The sequence below is a fragment of the Capricornis sumatraensis genome, chromosome 1 (assembly GCF_032405125.1).
Source record: "Capricornis sumatraensis isolate serow.1 chromosome 1, serow.2, whole genome shotgun sequence".
Classification (NCBI taxonomy): domain Eukaryota; kingdom Metazoa; phylum Chordata; class Mammalia; order Artiodactyla; family Bovidae; genus Capricornis; species Capricornis sumatraensis.
The window spans coordinates 110,130,193-110,151,280 of NC_091069.1; the positions used below are offsets into that span (position 1 = coordinate 110,130,193).

General features: G+C 50.3%; 1 protein-coding gene across 1 annotated transcript in view; it reads right to left on the reverse strand.

The window, feature by feature from the left end:
- The window catches only part of HUNK (hormonally up-regulated Neu-associated kinase), a 130,632-nt gene extending 115,507 nt beyond the window's left edge, over positions 1 to 15,125 (reverse strand). Inside the window, exon 1 of the mRNA XM_068982214.1 lies at positions 14,862 to 15,125. Coding sequence (XP_068838315.1) covers positions 14,862 to 15,125 — 264 coding nt within the window. The remainder of the gene's footprint in view (positions 1 to 14,861) is intronic.
- Positions 15,126 to 21,088: the final 5,963 nt, after the last annotated feature.

Sequence of the window (21,088 nt, forward strand, 5' to 3'; positions counted from 1 at the left end):
ACAATAATCGAAACATGGCAACAACCTAAACGTGCAGCAACAGATGAAAGAATAAACATGTGGCACAGGGAGCTCCCTGGTGGGCTAGGGGTTAGGACTTGGGCCCTTTCACTGCCACAGCCCCAGGCTCAATCTCTGGTCAAGGAACTAAGACCTCACAAGCCACAAGGTACTACCCCCAAAAAATATATATATATATATGAGATGTGATATATGTACAATGGAATACTACTCAGCCATAAAAAAGTAATGAAATGATGCCATCTGCAGCATCATTGAAACAAACAGAGATTATCATACCACCATGTGATATCATGTATATGGGGAGTATTTATATATGATACGTGATATGTATATGGGGAATATTTATATATGATATGTGATATCATGTATATGGGGAATATTCATTTATGATATGCGATATCATGTATATGGGGAATATTTATATATGATATGTGATATCATGTATATGGGGAGTATTTATATATGATATGTGATATCATGTATATGGGGAGTATTTATATATGATATGTGATATCAGGTATATGGGGAGTATTTATATATGATACGTGATATGTATATGGGGAATATTCATATATGATATGCGATATCATGTATATGGGGAGTATTTATATATGATATGCGATATCATGTATATGGGGAATATTTATATATGATATGTGATATCATGTATATGGGGAGTATTTATATATGATACATGATATGTATATGGGGAATATTTATATATGATATGCGATATCATGTATATTGGGAGTATTTATATATGATATGTGATATCATGTATATGAGGAATATTCATATATGATATGCAATATCATGTATATGGGGAATATTTATATATGATATATGATATCATGTATATCATGTATATGAGGAGTATTTATATATGATATGTGATATCATGTATATGGGGAGTATTTACATATGATATGTGATATGCCAAGTCTAAACTATGACACAAATGAACCAATCCATGAAACAGACACAGAATCACAGACACAGAGAACAGACCAGTGGCTGCCAAGGGGGAGGGGTTAGGGGAGGGATGGAGCGGGAGGTCGGGGTCAGCAGATGTAAAAATGGATATATACAGAATGGATATATATGTATCTTTTATATAGAGAAGGGATAAACAACAAGGTCCTACTGTACAGCATAGGGAACTATCTTCAATACCCTATGATAAACCATAATTTAAAAGAAGATAAAAAAGAACACACATATATGAAAAGTATATATATATATATATATATATATATATATATATGAAAGTGAAAAGTGAAAGTGAAGTCGCTCAGTCATATCCAACTCTTTGCGACCCCATGGACCGTAGCCTGTCAGGTTCCTCCATCCATGGGATTTTCCAGGCAAGAATGCTAGAGTGGGGTGCCATTTCCTTCACCAGGGGATCTTCTCAACCCAGAGATCAAACCTGGGTCTCCAGCACTGCAGGCAGACGCTTTACCATCTGCACTACCAGGGAATCATATATATATATATGCCAAACATTCTGTTGTACAGCAAAAATTAACACAACACTGTAAATCAACTATACTTCATTTTTAAAAAAATGACAGAAAAACTCAAGGAAAGGGAAGAGAACAAATCAAATGGCTCAGAAAACAGGCAAGAGAAGTAAACAGGTTTGCTAAATGTTTTGGCAGCAAGCTGGCCAAGAGACTGATAAACTTATTAAAAAAAAAAAAATGTGTAGTCAAAGAGACAGAATCCAAAGCTCCATATATCTCCATGGGAGACATCCAAAGAAATGTATGTTTGCAAATAGCAGCGTCGTCCATCTGTTGTGGTGTCGGTACATTTTCTCAGCAAAGAGCTGAGGGTCCTTTAACATTCCTATGACACTGCAGAATATTTTTCTGCCTCTGGTAGGTCCCTCTAAGGCCTAGGTGGCTTCCTTAATGAGTCTCCGAAGAAGGCACAGCTGTTCTGGGTCTGGAATCTTTCCCAAAGGGCGCTAGCTGGACCACCTGTCCCATCTACCCACCGCTCACATAGGCACAACCAGGAAAGGCAAGCGAGTGAGACAGACAGGGCTTTCAAACCATTCCCAGCCAACTAGAACATCATTGTCATCCAGAAGGTCGCCCCCATGTCCTGGGGAGATCAAAGCATTCTTCAATCCATTCAGAAAACATTCACTGAGCATCCTTTCTCTACCAGGTACTATTCTGGCCACCAGGCGTACAGCAGTTCTCCCTTCCTCTTGGGGCTTCCAGTCCAGAGGGGAGACAAATAATAAACACATGAACCCATAAACATATACCACGGGGCCAGGTGATGTTATAAGTTGGAAGGAGTCTGCCCCCAGTTCATCAGTGTAAGTCTTGTCTTAGTCTGTTCAGGCTGCTACAACACGTACCAGAGGCTAGATGGCATAAATAGCAGAAATTTATTTCTCCCAATTCTGAAGGCTGGGAAGTCCAAGATCCAGGCTTAGATTTGGTGTCTGGTCAGAGTTCTCTCCCTGGTTCACCGACTGACATCTACTTACTGTGTCTTCACGTGGCAGAAAGGGCAAAAGAGCTTTCTGGGGTCTCTTTTTTTCTTTTTAAGTATGTGTGTTTGGAGTATAATTGCTTTACAGCGTTCTGTTAGTTTCTGCTGTACAACGAGGCAAACCAGCTATCTGTATACATCCCTTCCTCCTGGGCCTCCCATCTCACCCATCTAGGTCATCATAGGGCACTGAGCTGAGTTCCCCATGTTATTGGGGTCTCCTCTTTAAGACCACGAATCCCACTCACGAGGGCTCTGCTTTCGTGACTAATCACCTCCCAAAGTCCCCACCTCCTAATACCATCACCTCAGGGATGAGGTTTTAACTTATTAACTCTGAGGGGACACATTCAGGCTAACCCCCAGGACCTGAGAACGTGACCTTAACGATGATCTTGCCAGAGGTCGTCACGTGAGGTTATCAGGACGGACCCTGATCCAATACAACTGACATCCTCGTAGAAAGGGGAAATGCAGACGACACACACAGAGGGCAACGACGTGAAAGGACACAGCGGGAAGACAGCCGTCCACAGACCAAGGAGAGGGGCCTGGAGCAGACCCAGCCCTGACCTGGGCTCTGGCCTCCAGAGCCGTGTGGCAATAAGTCTGCTATTTAACCGCCTAGCGTGCGGTACTTAGTCACAGCGGCTCTAGCAAACTTACACAGATGATGGGACGCACTTTGAGGAAAGACAGAGCAAGGTGGGAGCAGACAGCGACAGCGGACAGGGACAATACAGAGGGTCATCAGAGCGAGCCCACGCTGACCCCCAGGATCCCAAACAGGCCTGGTTGTTCACTCCACCGGGACCGGCCCTCAAAGGGCTTCTTGGGTGGACAAAACAGCCCCAAAGCGCCCCAGGCGTATTTTTACACCTGTGCTTACACCTGGCTCAGTGCATTTTATGTCCAAGTTAAACAGCTTTTGCTCCTTTAAAGGGTTTCACTTCTCCCAATGCTCCCTCTTTTTCTTCCTTCTCATCCGCTCACCACACACTCTATCCATCCTCTTTCCCAGGAAGAAATAACAGGACACAATTCAGAGTTGCCCGAGCAAGAGTCAAGCTCTCCCCAAGATCCGTCTACACTCCATCACATCCTTTCCCTGGGACCCAGGCATGGCAGGGGCAGGAAGGAAGAAATCAGGCATGTCAAGCCAAGGTCATAGTCTCAACCGTACACCTGCCTCACCCAAGTGTAATCTGCAACTCAAACTCAATTAGCACAGGTGCTAACACACCACAGTGACCCAATTCTCATCCCAACACACAAACCTCCATTCAGACAGCACTGCTGACAGGGAGGAGCAACGAAGCAGTAGCTCTTAACATTTTGGGGGTAAATAATTCCTTTTAGAATCTGATGAAGTTATGGATCCTCATCCCAGAAATATACATATACATATATAATTTATAGGGATCCACAGAACTTCAAAGATTGAAAGCAGGAGGAGAAGGGAATGACAGAGGATGAGGTGGTTGGATGGCATCACCGACTCAATGGACATGAGTTTGAGTAAGCTCCGGGAGTTGGCGATGGACAGGGAGGCCTGGCGTGCTGCAGTGCATGGGGTTGCAGAGACTGAGTGACTGAACTGAACTGAACAGAACCTCAAAGCTCCGCTATGGTCCCTTGCTAGTTAATGGAATCCAGGGAACTAACCTCTGTGAGAACTACCAAGAAACAAAGACCAAGAGGAAACAGGGAGCAAGCAAGATGGGTCAGGCTTCAAAAGACATCAAAAAGAGGATTCAAAATACATGAAGGAGGACTGACTGCCTTAATACATAGAAGTGCTTATAAATCAGGAAGAGAAAGACCAACAACCAAGGGAAAATGGTGAATGGTCACGAACAATGAACAGAAATGAAATGCAAATTGTTGTTGGACATATGCAATATGTTCAACTCACAAACATGATAGCCTACACGTAACACAAGATATTAAGTTTAACCAACTAGATTGGCCAAGATCAACAAGTCTGACAGTATCTTATACTGATAAAAATCTGGAAAGATATCCCCACACCAGGTTGATGAGAGTATAAACCAGGTCAACTTCCTTGGCAGGGGATTTGGCGAGACTCATCAACAGTTTAAACATCATATCCTTGGGAATTCCCTGGCAGTCCAGTGGTTAGGACTCAGTTGGCACTGTCATTACCAGGGCCAGGGTTTGATCCCTGGTCGGGAAACTAAAATCCTGAAAGCCACACAGTGCAGCCAAAAAAAACAAAAAGGAAATCAGACATACCCTTTCACCTAGAACTAGGAATTTAAACCTCAGATATACTCGAACATTTATAAGATGATACATAGGCACGGATATGTACTACAGCACAGTTTGGGGATACAGCAAGTCCCCTACATACGAACCTTCAAGATGTGAACTTTCAGAGATGCAACTGGGCAAGCACGTGTCCAATGCCGCAAGTAAGTTCACGTGTCTGGCGTACATTGTCACATGCGTGCATTCTCTACAGATGGTTGTGCTTTTGTGTACTTCACTGCACAGCACTGTATAGAGTCCAGTGGCTCAGTATCTTTATTTCAAGCTCAGAGCCTCTGCCATCAACAGGAGTGACACTGTAGCTTGCCCTTCGTCTCCTATTGCTAACGATCCTTCAGCTCTACCATCTCCCACCTCTAGTCAGTAACTCTTCTTGCCGGTTCACTCGACGCCAACCCCTGCATGTCAGCTGTTGACTGTGCTACACTTTTCAAGGTACTGTACTGTAAAACTAAAAAGGCTTTCTTTACTTTTGTGTTTGTTTTTATGTATTCTTTGTGTGAAAAGTATTATGAACCCATTACAGCACAGTACTATATAACTGATTGCATTAGTTGGGTACCTAGGCTAACTGTTGGATTTCCGAACAAAGTGGACTTACTCTCAGAATGTGCTCTCAGAACAGAACTCAATTCATATATAGGGGATTCACTGTAACAAAAAAATGGTATGCAACCTAAATGCCCATTCTTTAATTGTGCTTAATTCTTTAACTAATGTCCATTGACTTACTCATTAAGGAATGGCTAAATAGATATGGTACCTCCATGTACTGAATGGGCGTCCACGGTGGCACAGAGGTAAAGAGTCCTGCCAATGCAGGAGATGCAGTTTTGATCCCTGATCTGGGAAGATCCCCTGGGGAAGGAAATGGCTACCCACTCCAGTATTCTTGCCTGGAAAAACGCATGGACAGAGGAGCCTGGTGGGCTATTGTCCATGGGGCTGAAAAAAATCGGACACGACTTAGCAACCAAACAAAAGCATGTACTAAAAGCATGTAATAGCATGTAATAAATAGCATGTAGTAGCATGACTTAGCAACCGAACAACAGCATGTACTAAGAGCATGTAATTAAAAAGAATAAGACAATTCTTTAGGGGAAAGGATGTTCAAGACATATTGCTAAGTGAAAAAAGCAAGACACTGAACAGCATGTATGGTGTAAAAATATCTGTTCCTGTATCTATCCATTTACAAATGTATGCGTACAGAATATCAAATGTATACACACTTGGATGCAGATGGAGTATGTGTGGAAGGAGACACAGGAAGCCAGAAGCGGGGTTGCCTCTGGGGAGAGGAACCCAACACACACCAAGGCACCCAGGTGGACGCAGAACTACCTCTCACTGCACCCCCTCTGGAGACCTTTCCATTTACGACCACGTGTCTCTATCACCCATTCCAGACTTTAACCAAATGACCCTTAAAACATACACACACACACAAGTGATTAAAAACCAAAACGGATTCAGTAAGTAGAAACCACATAGCTAGGGAGGGCGGAGAAGGCAATGGCACCCCACTCCAGTACTCTTGCCTGGAAAATCCCATGGATGGAGGAGCCTGGTGGGCTGCAGTCCATGGGGTCGCTAAGAGTCAGACACGACTGAGCGACTTAGCAGCAGCAGCAGCTAGGGAGGGCAGAGCCAGTTCAGTGGAGGTGGTAACAGGATGTCAGGAGATGGTACTCACCTAGCGACCCTTCTGTCACCCAAATGTCCCAAACCAGGACTCAGAGAACTATCCAGTTTCCCACAACTCAAGAGTGATTGAAAGGGAGGGTCTCTCCCACTGTCTCTTGATTAGACCCACTGGTCGACAAGTTACCCCAACTCTGTGGCCATGACATCCTCAAGGGAAAATACATAGAACTGTATCTCAAAAGCACCCACAAACCCAACAGAGAGCCCTGGGCATCCTAGTGAAAAGAAACATGATGCCAGAATATTCCCATGATGATGCGCGGTGTTGGGAACTAGCCTCTGCGGCTGTTCCCTCATTCCAGGGGGTGGATAGCACCACATTAGGTGGGCAAGGTGGGGCAGGGAGGCCCCCCCACTCCCTTATTGGAACCGGCCTGGATTCAGATCAAGACCCTGAACTCTGGCCCGTCTCCCACAGGAAGCCGTGGACACCTGGCCTCGCTGCCCCGCTTCCCCTTCTGGGCCAAGAACTTCCTCCACAGCTGCTGAGCTCTGCTGCGAGCTCGCCCCAGGAACTGCCCTCGGCTGGTGTCCAAGGCCACACCCCTCTCCAGGGCCGCTCTCAGCCAATGATCGTCCAGGGCCCACGGGTATAAAGCCCCCATCCCCTCCCCACAACCCGGACCCCTCCCTAGAGATAAAGACATAAAGCCCCCAGCTTGGACGTCTCAGCTCCTGGAGCACAGCATGGCGTGGGTGGAGGACTTCAGCTGGGACTGCATCAGGGTCCAAGGCTGCCTGACTTCTCCCCTCGCCTCTCCTCCTCTGATGGTGCTGATATACACTGAGCATACCCCCCAAGACCACACTCCTCCTTCCCGAGGTCTGCTTCCCAGGAAGTCACCTACAATCCAGTCCTCATCATCTAAGAAGCTGTTGTGGGTTGAACTGTGCCCCACAGAGAGATGCATAGGTCCCACCCTTGGCACCTGTGAATATGGCCTTATGAGAAATGGGATCTTTGCAGATGCCATCAAGGCGAGCTCCTACTAGTTTAGGGTCGACCCTAAATCCAATTGGGCTGGCTTCCCTTGTGGCTCAGACAGTAAAGAATCTGCCTGTGATGCAGTCCATGAGGTCGCAAAGAGTTGGACACAACTGAGTGACTGAACTGAACTGCAATGCCGAAGACCTGGGTTTAACCCCTAGGTCCAGAAGGTGCCCTGGAGAAGGAAATGGCTATCTGCTCCAGTACTCTTGTCTGGAGAATCCCATGGACAGAGGAGCCTGGCAGGGGCTTGCAAAGAGTCGGATGCAACTGAGCGACTGACACTTTCACTACTTTTCTAAATCCCATGGCTGGTGTCCTTATAAGGAGAGCGAGATTTGGAGACAGGGAAGACTCACAGGGGATAGAAGGACCTGTGAGGACAGAGGCAGACACAGATGCTGCAGCCCAAGCCCAGACATGCCAGGGATGGTTGGCAAGTACCAGAAGCTCCCCTAAAGCTTTCAGAGGTTCACCCACACCTTGATTTTGGACTCTGGGCTTCCAGAAGTCTAAGAAAATAAAATTTTGTCGTTTTAAGTCCTCCAGTTTCCGGTCATTTTTTAAAAGAAACTTCTTATTTTGTACTGCAAAAGGAGACGGGGGTGGCAGAGGAAGATATGATTGGACGGCATCACCGACTCAATGGACATGAGTTTGAGCAAACTCCAGGAGAAAGTCACGCTGGACATGACTTAGCAACTGAACAACAGTAGCCAGCTAAGCTATCAACGTCATAATAGCTTCAGGTGCACAGCAGAGACACTCAGCCATATATACACACCTATCCATTCTCCCCCAAACTCCCCTTGCCTTTTGGTCATTTGTTAGGGCTTCCAAAGCAGAAGACACAGGAGACATGGGTTAGATCCCTGGATCAGGAAGATCCCCTGGAGGGAGGCATGGCAACCCACCCCAGTATTCATGCCTGGAGAATCCCATGGACAGAGGAGTCTGGTGGGCTACAGTCTACAGTGTCGCAAAGAGTTGGGACACGACTCAAACGACTTAGCATGCGCACACCCTGACAATAGAGAAGAGAAGGTCAGAGGAAAAAATCCACCCAAGGCAACCTCCTCTTGGTGAACGCAGGTAAGGATACCAGAGAGGTGGTTTTTATTTGCTCAGGGTCACTTCAAGCATCTAATGAGAAAATGCATGGAAGACCCTGGATACGCCACAAAGCACTCTACCGCTGAGCTGGCATTCAGGAGAAAGGAGGGGCAACAGCTCTCTCTGCCTTTGTAGAAGCCTCCACCTCCTTGGGTACCATTCAGGCCCTGTGGCTCACCTCTCTCCTGCCGGTCATCCTACCAGCCAGCAGCACTACATCAGAGAATGTGAAATTCAATTCAGATCAGCACTTGAAAGCAGCCAGGGCCCAGGCTGAGTGGGGGAAGCGGTTTCGCCAGTTTGCTAAAAATAAGGCTCAGGGATTATCTATAGGTTTCAATTAGCCAGGAGAGCAAGCAGGTTGCTCCTTATCATGAATAATCGAGATGGGGTGTATAGCCCGAGATAAATGATACTTCGTGCCCAGCCCACCCTTTCACAGGGGACACCCAGCCTGCCCCCTCTCAGGGCAGACAGTGGGGGCCACTCTCCACACCTCCCGGGAGGAGAACCCTGGATGTGGATGACTGCCACGTGGCCCGGGAACAGCCTCCAGTGTGCACACCGCTGTAGTTGAGCCCAGCCTGTAGCAATGACTCCACACACCCGCAGAGAAAATTTCGGGTTGTGCTCCTCTTCATGGGCACGGTTCAGCACGGTTGTGCTGACTCAAAGCGCCCTTTGAAGTCCTTGGGACTTGAGGATCAATGAAGCGAGCCCTACGTGCCAATTTCCATCATTCACAGGGACTTCAAAAAGATGAGGCAGGGCAGGAAGTTCAGAAAAGACTGTGCCTGCGAACTGCAGCGTGCAATCTCCGAAATTATAGGCGCAGCCTTGTCACATGCGACTCTTGGAGCAGGTGCTTTCTGCCCGATGCCTCTCACATGCCAAGAAATCCCTGCTGAGGGTTAATAGGAATATCCAGTTCCCTAAGCATTTCTTGTGTCTCAGCGCTATTACCCCTAAATTTCTAGCACTTAAAAAAAAAAAATTACAGGATTTAGCACCTGTTTGTCTCCGAAATACTTGCTAAAAACGGAACTGCCAAAAGGCCACCTCTAAAATTAGTCATATTTCCTGCTCTGAAAAACATAGTAAATTCTATTTTTAGTAACTCCTTCACTCCAGGTACCTGGCGTGACATGGTGCTGTCATGCTCAGGCATAATTATTGGCAACTTACGAAGCAGGCAACCCTTATTTTTAGCCCCAAAATAGCTCCAATGAAAATGATTAACAGGCTTAAAAAAAAAAAAAACTAACCAATCATTTTACGTACCTAACTTCACAGAGACTTAATCACAAAAAAAGTAATTGCAGCAATAACTATTCTCCCCTTTCTGCAGTTTTGCCTGTCGGTGAAAACAGCTCTATACCTGAAGGCACCTACGCTCATCCCTGTTAGCTTCTCCAACTATACTTTCTTCATGTTTTAAATGTGATAAGCTTGGGCCTTCCTGTTGGTCCAGCGGTTAAGGATCCACCTGCCAATGCAGGGGACCCGGGTTTGATCCCTGGTCCGGGAAGATCCTGCAAGTCGCTAGGCAACTGAGCCAGTGAAGCATAACTACTGAGCCCGTGCTCTAGAGCCCATGTTATCACCACCACACTCATGTGCTGTGACTACTGAAGTCTGTGCACCCTCGACCCCGTGCTCTGCAACGAGAGAAGCCACTGCAATGAGAAGTCCGTGCGCCGCAACAAAGAGGAGCCTGCACAGCAACAGCGGCCCAGTGTAGCCATAGGTAAAGAAACAAATGCTTCTGAAAAATTCAGTACAATAACCTATCAAGTGCCAGAGACTCTGCATTGCCCAGGTATTGGGGACCAGCATCAGAGGCTGTGAGCACACCTTCCCTCTGGGTCTTCACAAGTTATCACTTCATACTCCTGCACAGCAACTTCATTCTTTGTCTCAAAGCCACTGAGAATCCTTTTCAAAGTTTGATCTTGTCATCATTTTTTTTCCTCGTCTAATCATCAACTTAGTCAAAGACAAGACTGAGAATGTGCCAGTTAAGAGTTTCACATGATCTAGTGAATTATTGACTTTTAAAGCCACGTTAAGGCAGGCTGCACCAGCTGAAAGCGCCTAGAGGACAAAGTGAGGCCCTGCCCAAAGCCGTCGGTTTTTTTCAAGCAGTAAAAGGGCCAACTGGATTCAAATGACTCTCAAACAACTTTGGAAAGAGGTATGTGAAAGAAAAGCCAGGGTGGTGGAGGGTTGGGGGGGAAGGGGGATACTGTCGTGCAGGCAGTGATGGGAAAAGGTGCCTCTTGATAAGATAGAATTGAATGAAAGTCAGGGAAAAGTGTCTCGTTTTCCAACCTGATTCAGACAGTAATTCCCAGCATGCCATGGAGGATGGCACCCAAAGCTTTTTGGAAACGTGCACAAGTCAAAATGCAACACACACCAAGTGCCCTAAACCAGTGATACTCTGGATTTTGGCATAAATCACCCAAAACAACATGCCCAGTTTGAGACTACAACTGCGGTCATGGGGCGCCTCCTCTTCTTCCTTTTCTCCACCCCCCCTTTGCAGATTTTTCCTGAACTGATTCCTCAGGACAGATTGCCCTCGATCCTTGCACTTTGGGAGTGGTGTGGGGGGCAGGGGCAGGGGAGAATACATCGATTCCCCCACACACACGTCTTAGTACAGCATTCATGATTTCATGTGTGGTCTGTGGTCCATGTCCTCTCAAAAAGAAAGGAAAAGAGAAAAGTGAAGAGCTTTCTCCAAAAAGTATGCACCTCCCCAAAGGGGAGATTATTGAGAGGAGAGGGCCTCCTGGGACACTCACATCACCCACTCTGGGGACATTTCATTTCCCTTCCTCCAGGTCCTGTCACCTCCAGGTGTCCCCTGGCTTGGCTCTCAGGAGCAACCACTCTCTGGGTGAAATCTCTATTAATAGGTCACCTTTTAAAGAGACCTGGAAGGCTACAAATTGTGTGAGGTTGATTTCACCTTTGTTTTGTTCTTAATAAGACAGGATCCAGCACATGAGTGGGGCTGGGGAGTCATCAGCTCAGCAGTCCTTCCTGGGTAGAGGCATCTACACGCGCGCACACACACACACACACAAGGTAGAGTCACATACACACACACACACATTTTAATCTCTACAATCTGCCAAAACCCCAAATCTATTAGTTAAGCATTAAGGCATTATTAGGAGAAGGCAATGGCACCCCACTCCAGTACTCTTGCCTGGAAAATCCCATGGACGGAGGGGCCTGGTGGGCTGCAGTCCGGGGGGTCCCGAAGAGTTGGACACAACTGAGCGACTTCACTTTCACTTTTCACTTTCATGCATTGGAGAAGGAAACGGCAACCCACTCCAGTGTTCTTGCCTGGAGAATCCCAGGGACAGCAGAGCCTGGTGGGCTGCCGTCTGTGGGGTCGCACAGAGTCGCAAACGACTGAAGCAACTTAGCAGCAGCAGCAGCAAGGCGTTATTGGATCTGTGACATACAAGCTATGAATGACACCCATCGTTTCTTTGAAGCTGGCCATTAAGTGAACTAAAATCCAGACTTCTCAGGAGGCTTGCGGTCCCGGAGCCCCTGATTCTACCGACTGAAGTAGGGCACACATCCGAAATATCTCCCAGTCTCCTCCACCACTCTGAGATCCACCTTCCTTAACTAGATTCAATCAGTTAGTCCAGCGCAATAATTTTACGTCCAATTAATTGGTCCTTCTCTTGCGGAGAGGAAGTGAGATGCAGCGTTTGAAAAAGACAAGATGAGATAAACGGGCGTGAGCCTCTAAGGGGTGCGGGGTGGGGGGCGGGTCGGGGTGGGGGGAATCCTCACTGGACCCCATCCGGGAAGGAATTCCTCGCATTCTAGAGTGCCTGGGGGCCCAGCCCTGAGCTCCAGAATAGCAGCACCCTAGCACCAGCACTAGGGACTGAGCTCGGAGTGCAACCCCGGGCAGTTCAGCCAAAGCACACAGCCTGATATTAGGGAGGGGGAGAGCAGCGGCGAGGAGCCAAGCCACGGGAGAGAGGAAGGCAGCCCGAACAAGCTGAGCAGCCGGGCAGGGGGAGCGCGCGCGCGCGCCTAAACGTTGCCCATTATGCTGTGAGCAGAGCACCTCGTCTCTTTCTGCTGCTGCTGCTGCTGCTGCTGCTGCTAAGTCGCTTCAGTCGTGTCCGACTCTGTGCGACCCCATAGACAGCAGCCCGCCAGGCTCCCCCGTCCCTGGGATTCTCCAGGCAAGAATACTGGAGTGGATTGCCATTTCCTTCTCCAATGCATGAAAGTGAAAAGTGAAAGCGAAGTCGCTCAGTCGTGTCCGACTCTTAGCGACCCCATGGACTGCAGCCCACCAGGCTCCTCCATCCATCGGATTTTCCAGGCAAGAGTACTGGAGTGGGGTGTCATTGCCGTCTCTTTCTGCTAAGTTTCAAAGAGGAAACGGACGTAACCAGACTGACTAATCTACATTTCGAGTGAAAAGAAAGTTCTACCACCCGTGCCAGGCACGGGGAAGTGAGCGCTCTGTAATTAGCTAGCCGGATCCGCGGGCATCCCCGCCTTCGCCCAGACGCGATGGGTTAAGCTCCCAGCCCACTGCGAACCCAGGAGTAAACGGCGCTGGCGCTCATTTTGGACTAGAAGGAGGTTTGGAGGGGTTTTTTTCTTCTTGAAAGAGCCCCTCCATTCAGTGAGTTCCTCTCCCGAACACTCCCCCTTGTGCATGGAAATTCAAGCCAGAGGCACTTTGAAAACTACTCACTGCTAACCCCATTTACCCGAAACAAAGGGGCACCCCACCCCGAGAGACTGTAGGAAGGGAACAAGTGACAAGGGTGATGAAGACCTGCGGTCACATGCCAGGGGCTCCAGCACACACGAGGGAACTGGCAAGAGAGATTAAAGGCAGGAGAAGCTGGGGGTCAGGGGGCAGGGCAGTTCACCCTAGAGTCAGAGGGCCCACAGCCGTGTGTCCGGGACCCCCAGGCTGGCAGAGGATCCCAGGGCAGAGAGTGGCTGGGCAGGTGGGAAGCCCAGAACCTCCCTGCCTTTCCCAAACTGCTGGCGTCTCTCTCTCTCTGAATGGGCCACCAAAGGGGGCTGCTTCCCACCCGACCTGGGCTGAGCAAGCCCCAGCCTGGGGTGGGGGGTTGGGAGGGTGGCTGGGGCGGTGGGGGTTGGGGGTGGTTTGAGTCTGAGATGCTCCAGCCTGAAGTGGCTCCAAACTTAGGGTAACTGCTCAGGCTAGCTTGCGCAGCATCTCAAAAGTAAGTCATCCTGTGTTGTTCTCAGATCTAAGTGAACAGCTGAGGTCCAGCAGGGCCTTGCCTGACAAGGGATCACACCCTGATAACTTTTCAAGGTCTGGGGGACTTGGGGGCGGGGGGGGGGGGGGTAGGTCTTCATTTGCTTTCCTTGCTTCTAGAAGATGAGAAGGCATCTTCCAACATCGGAAGTCTGGGGGTATCAGTGCCAGTAGCTCCCAGCCCAGCGGCGGGAGTGAGGAGGGAAGGAGAGGGTGGGATGTCTGGGGGTGCGGTGGGGGCGATCCAGGACGCAGCGGGGGGAAAGGCGGATGGTGGGAGGGGCGGCTTGTGAAAACCCTCCTGTGACCAGGTAGAACGTCCCCTAACTCTGCACCCCACAGGTGGGAATGTCCCTGGCGTCTCAGCCTTTCCCTACTTCCTCCCCAGAGCCCGCGAGGGGGATCAGGCTCTAAATTGGCCCCCAAGGGCTGGCTAATCGGCTCTCCCACCTTCAACATCAGGGCCCACGCACTCCAGTCCTGGGTCCAGCTTCTCCACTGATTTTGCCGCCCCTATCGGCCCGAGAGCAGAGGTTCCCCCTCCCCCCGCCACTGCACCCCAACCCCGCGCTGGTGCCCGCCAGGCGGCGCCCTTCGAGATGCAAAAAAGCTGCGGGCGTCTGGCTTCGCGGGGAAACCAGTCGCCCCCCACCCCACTAACCAGGGAAAGTGACCCCAGATCGCTCCTCTGGGAAATGCCAGTATCCTGGTCTGCGAGAGCTGGCGCGCGCGTTTGGCTCGACCCCGCGTTCAACCCGAGAGGAAAAGCAGGCGGAGCGGGGAGGTGCTGGGCCGGGGCTCCGCAGCCAGACTCGCAGCGCAGGGTTTCCCGTAGGGTCCCCACCGCCCCTCCCGCCCCGATCTCCCATCCCGGGGCGGAGGGGCGGGGGGATCCGGGGGCCAGCGCCCCGGGAGGCTCACCTTCTCTCCGGTCAGCACGTGCAGCCCCTCGCGCACCTTGGCGAAGGAGCCCTCGCCCAGCTTTCTGCTGCCGATGAGGTAGTTGCCCACGCGCTTGTGGTGCTGGAAGTCGCGGAGCCGCTCTCGGGGCACGCCGCTCACCCAGGCCGGCAGGAAACTTCCTTCGCAGGCAGCCGCCGGCCTGGCCGCGTCCTCGGCGGCGCCGCCGCCGCCCCCGGGCGCCGCCGGCTCGCCCAAGAGCCCGTCCCCCGCCGCCGCCGGCATCGCGCCGCTCCGGTTCGGCTCCCGCGCTCGCGGCTCCTGCTTCTCTTCGGCCGGCTCCCCGGGCTCCTCCCGCCGCCGCCGCCGCCGCCGCAGCTGCCTTGGGCCCGGCCCCGCCCGGCCCGCCGCTCCCGCGCCCCTGGCCGCCGCCGAGCGCCGCGCGCAGACAATAGCGGCCGCCGGGGCCACGGGGTACCGGGGACCCGCCCCCCACCCCCAAGAAGTTCTTCTACTGAGGCTCCTTGCGGAGACCCTGCCCCGAGTCCGGGCGGCTAGTGACCGTCTTCCTGCTCGGGTGCGCGGGGAGCGCGCCGGCCGTGGAGGGGCGTTGGGGCGGCGGGGGGCGCGATCCGGTGCCGGGTCCCGGAGCCGAGATGCCTGGTCCCGGAGCCCGGGGCTCCTCGGCCGCCTCCTCCCTCGCCGCAGCCGGCTGGCCCGCACGGACGCGAGTCCGGCTCGCTGGTTCCTAGCTGCGCGCCGGGCGGCCGCTCCCGCCCGAGAGCCGGCTCGCGCGGCGGGCTGCAGGCGCCCTCTGGAAGGCAGCAGAAGAAAGCCCCATTCAGTTTGAATTTGCAGAAATTTAATCCGGTCGCGGGCGGCGGGAACAGATGCGAGCTCCACTCCGCAGCGTGTGCAGTTTCAAATCCCTCGTAGCCCCTCCTTCCCCGCGCGCAACAGCCAAACTCGACCCTCGCCGGAGAGGGGAGGGCCCTGGGAGGGGGGCGGCGGGGCCACCTGAGCTCCAGACTTGGGGGGACCCCGCGCGGCCTCTGAGACGCGCGCTCCCGGGCCGCCCAAGTCGGGCCGCCTCCGCCTCTGCCTCTCGCCCGGCTTCTGGGCTTGGGCTTTCTGGACCTTTCGGCGAAGAAATCCGCCACCAGCAGCCGCACCCACCCGGGGCAGGAGGAAGGGAAGGAGGCGCTCTCGAAGCCGGTGGACTGTGGTTCAAGTGCCCGGTATCCAGCCCCGGGCCCCGCACACAGTAGGACCCTCTGGACCCCGGATGGATGGATAGAGGGATGGGTGGATGGATGGAAGGATGGAGTGGCGAAAGCCTGGGCTCACACCAGGCGGGCACGCGGTGTTGGAGGAGGAGCAGCCGCGACAATAATAGTAGCAGCAGCAACGTAGGAATCAGGGCGTTTGCTCCCTCTGCTTGCACGTTTACACCTTCGCTGCTTTCCATTGAAACGATGCGGGTGATTGCAGGACCCGGTGGACCGGCGCTCCTGCTCTTGGAGGCTTTGTTCTGAGGCGCCCGGACCCTGCTCATCTCTGGTAAACAAATGCAGCCGCCCTGACCACTCTGATCCTCTCCGGGATCCCCAAAGTCTTCTCAAAGCAAAAAATGAGGGCAGGGAGGTGGGGGTGGCGAGTGAAGGGCTGGAAGGGGGAGATACCCCCCTTTTGTATTACAAAATGCTACCTGTTGAGCAGCCAGATAAAAGGCGCCAGCGTTTATGCATACTTAACCCCCCGTCAGAGTTACAGCATCAGAGCTGAAAGGCAGGATTTGGTCCTAACCAAGTTCCTTTCACTACTAATTCCTTGGTAAACAATTATGGCACGATCCACGTCCGTGCTCTGAGATTGGGGCGGGGCAGGATGAGAAAGGGATGCTCGGCAGTCATTAATCCAGTGTCTCCGGGGCTTTCTGACCCAGAGAAACGCCTATTTTAAGTAGAACTCATTTCAAAAATGCTATAATCAGCTACTCACGGGTTATGGCTGAGGTTGTTTTCCATCAGCCTTCTCATCGTTCCCTTTTCCCAATATTAAAAATACACTTTAAAAATGTTTTTCTTGGGTCGGGCAAAAATAAATAAATAAATGAAAATGTTTTTCTTGTTGTGCTTAAGGGGCTTCTTTACCACCACTCCACTCCCATAATTTCTGCAAGGCCAATGTAATCACAATAATGTCTCAGATACAGTAATCAAATGTTAGGACAATGGAAGGCAGGAGAGAGAAAGGCTATATGACCAGCACCGTGCCTGAAGAGTGAATGTTCAACATCTCATGGATGACAAATATGAAGCTCACTTTGAGAGCGAAACCATTCTGCCTCTTCTTTCCGAGAAAGGTTTTAGAGTTTTCCCAATTAATAGCATATGTATTAATAGAGTATTGCTGTTCGGTCACCAAGTCTTTGCCACTCCATGGACTGCAGCACACCAGGCTCCCCTGTCCTTCACTATCTCCCGGAGTTTGCTCAGACTCTTGTCCATTGAGTCGGTGATGCCGTCCAACTATCGCATCCTCTGCTGCCCTCTTCTCCTGCCTTCAATCTTTCCCAGCATCAGGGTCTTTTCCAATGAGTTGGCTCTTCGCATCAAGTGGTCAAAGTATTGGAGCTTCAACTACAGCATCAGTTCTTCCAATGAATATTCAGGGTTGATTTCCTTTAGGATTGACTGGTTTGACCTCCTTGCTGTCCAAGGGACTCTTTCTTTAAATTTTTGGATAATTAGCTCTGTATGAAAATGTAGAAATTACTTTCTTATAATGTAAGGCAAATGTCAGAGACAGTTCATCAAAGTGTCTTTATGGACTGAAAAAAAAAAAAAGCTAGCTGATTCTTCCAAACATGGTGGAAGACATTGACAATGAAATAGAGATTTTCTTTCCTTTTGATTATCCTCTTGGGGTGGAGGTCAGCAAAGGGGTGAAGAAGAGAGAAAATCCAAGCCCGTTAAATCTTTTTCAATCCTGATGCCTGGGTTTGATTCAAGCTCACTGCTAACTCCACTAGCTGGGAGGGATGCCAAAGAGAAGTCCAGATCCTACCCTTGCTGGGCTTTGTAACTGGTGTTTGAACTACAGGCCCTGTTCTCTGAAGTGGCCTTGTTTAATAAGGAATAACCCCAGAAATCCCTTTATGGAGGACAGATGAGTACCCAAAACAGTGGACTGCCCTCATATGAGACAGAAATGCAGAAAACACCTGGCTGAAAGCACAGTCCAGCACTGAAGAGTCTACTGATTATCTCGAACTCTATATCTTATCTGCCTGTGAGACCTCCCTGAGCACTACATTTCAGCTGCCTTCATCCGGATGGGGGTTCCTCACCTCTGCACCTTTGCCTCTGCCATGAACTTGCCCAGTCAGCTGCCCCAACCGCATTTTTAACCAACACAGACTTTCCTTTCCCCATGAAGCCCTCCACCATCACTGAGCTGCAAGAGACTAAACGCTCCTCCTTCTTTCTTGTTCCATATCACTCGTTCTTCTTAAGTCCTATCTTGTTTTTTAGTCACTAAGTCATGTCTGACTCTTTTGCGACCCCATGGACTGTAGCCCACTAGGCTCCTCTGTCCATGGGATTCCCCACGCAAGAATACTGGAATGGGTCACCATTTCCTTCTCCAGAAGATCTTTCCAACCCAGGAATCGAACCTGTGTCTCCTGCAGTGGCAGGTGTATTCTTTAACGCTGAGCCACCGGGGAAGACCCCTGAAGTCCTATGTTACTTCCTATTGAATATCTTGCTTCTCTTTTAGACTCTTTGCAAATGGGAGCACCCTTATTTTATATTATATTGATATTTGCCCTAGAGCACCTAGCACAGTGCCTGAGACAGGGCCATTTCTCGGTATATCTTTATTGCATAAGTGAAAGCAATTGTTCATGGATTCTCAAATGAGTGGAGTTTCATTGCTCCAGACAGCAAGATCCCCCTCTGTCCTGGGGGAAGACGTTTCAAACAGCTTTCTAAAGCGTCGGTTGCCTATGGGTGGTCAACAAATATAATTGTTTGTCTTGTCAGAGGTGGACAATTCTCTGACTTAGATGCATTAACCCTTTAAAAAAAATTTACCAACCACAGTGGGCTGGAAAGCCGTGAAAAGCTTTCTCAGTTGACTTGTACCAGCTGCTTCCTTCCTCCCTGTCTCCTCCATCTCCTCCTACCATATGGCTGGGAGACGGTCTGTGTGCTCCCACAGAACGCCAGCGAGGAGACCCAGCTGGAAGCAGTCAAAGACAATTAGAAGTAATCAGGCTGGCATGGCCAGGAAATGAAAGTTGGCTGGAGGGAGTTAGGCTGGCAGAGCCGGCTGGTGACTGGAGAAGGAAAGCGAAGACAGCAGGCACCAAGAACCTTTGCCTGGAAGACAGTTCTCTGAACGCTACCCCTTGATTCTCCCCAAAGAAAGCTGTCGGTTAATCAGAGGCAGGACTCAAACTCATGGTCCCCAGAGTTCATGTCCACCGTGATCTTTTCACAGCACAGAGGCTGAGGAAGGCAGGGTGCCCTCTGGCACAGGCTGGGGTGGGGAGGCAACTTCGCCTGGCTCTGGAGAGCGGACCTCGTGCGGCACCTCGCAGTGAACTCCTCGTCTGAAAGTGAGTCGTGACTCATCATCTCCCTGTGCCCCAGTCTCCTCCAGCTATAAAACTGGAGTAGTGAGGAAGCGAGAGGATTCAGCGAGATGATGCTCACAGAGCTTTCAGCCCAGAGCCTGCTGCTGAGAAGCCCCTGGTAAATTTTAGCTCTCACCCCTTCAGTCAATACTGGCATCATCGCCACACTTGCAGAAGTCACTCCAGAATGCCGCAAACACAACTGCCCTTATCACAGAGGAAGCCAAAGCATTTTCTCCAGTTTGGATCACTTCCCTAAGTCCAGAGTCCTGTGATCAACCCCTTTCTTCTCCACCAGGCTGTCTGAAAGGATCTCAGACTTACACTGGGCTCAGCCCGCACACACGCACACACACACACACACACACACACACGACGCCCTACTCCTATCCTAGGGCTTCACCCAAATTTGCCCCCAAATTTAAGAGTCATCCTCTGCTTTCTTTCCTTCCTGGGTCTCATATCTAGTCCCTCAGGAAATGTCAGCTCCGTTCAGTTCAGTTGCTCAGTCGCGTCCAACTCTTTGTGACCCCATGGACAGCAGCATGAAAGGCCTCCCTGTCCATCACCAATTCCCAGAGTTGACTCAAACTCATATCCATTGAGTTGGTGATGCCATCCAACCATCTCATCCTCTGTCATCCCCTTCTCCTCCCAAATTCGATCTTTCCCAGCATCAAGGTCTTTTCTAGTGACTCACTTCTTTGCATCGGGTGGCCAAAGTATTTGAGCTTCAGCTTCAGCATCAGTCCTTCCAATGAATATTCAGGACTGATTTCCTTTAAGATGGACTGGTTGGATCTCCTTTCAGTCCAAGGGACTCTCGAGAGTCTTCTCCAACACCACAGTTCAAAAGCATCAATTCTTCAGTGTTCAGCTTTCCTTATAGTCCAACTCTCACATCCATACATGACTGCTACAGTTTTTCCAGTAGTCATGTATGGATGTGAGAGCTGGACTATACAAATGTCATGGGTTTTATTTTCACAACACACCCACATGTGACCACAGCTCATCACCTTCACCTCTGTCACCCTCTTCAAGCCAGCCACCAGGCTCTCCTATCATCCTAATCCATGTCCTAAAGGAAATCAGCCCTGAGTATTCATTGGAAGGACTGATGCTGAAGCTGAAGTTCTAATACTTTGGCCATCTGATGCGAACCGCCGACTCATTGGAAAAGACCCTGATGCTGGGAAAGATCGAGGTCAAAAGGAGAAGGGGACGACAGAGGATGAGATGGTTAGATAGCATCACCGACTCCATGGACATGAGTTTGAGCAAACCCAGGAGATAGTGAAGGACAGGGGAGCCTGCATGCTATAGTCCATGGGGTCACAAAGAGTCGGACACAACTTAGCGACTGAACAATAGCAACCATTTAAGGTTTGGTCCCTTCCTCCAAATTCCAGAGGGAGGCTATTGAGAAGGAATGAAAGTTAAAGTGTTTTTTAGAGAGGCCCTCACACCTCCTCCTCCACAGACCATTTCTCCTTGCTTGCATTTCTCATTGTCAGTCAACACCAACAACATCCTCACTAGCAACATCCCTGTGGACTACGAAGCCCTTCCCCCTCTGTGACCCCTTCCCTTTGCTTCTCTG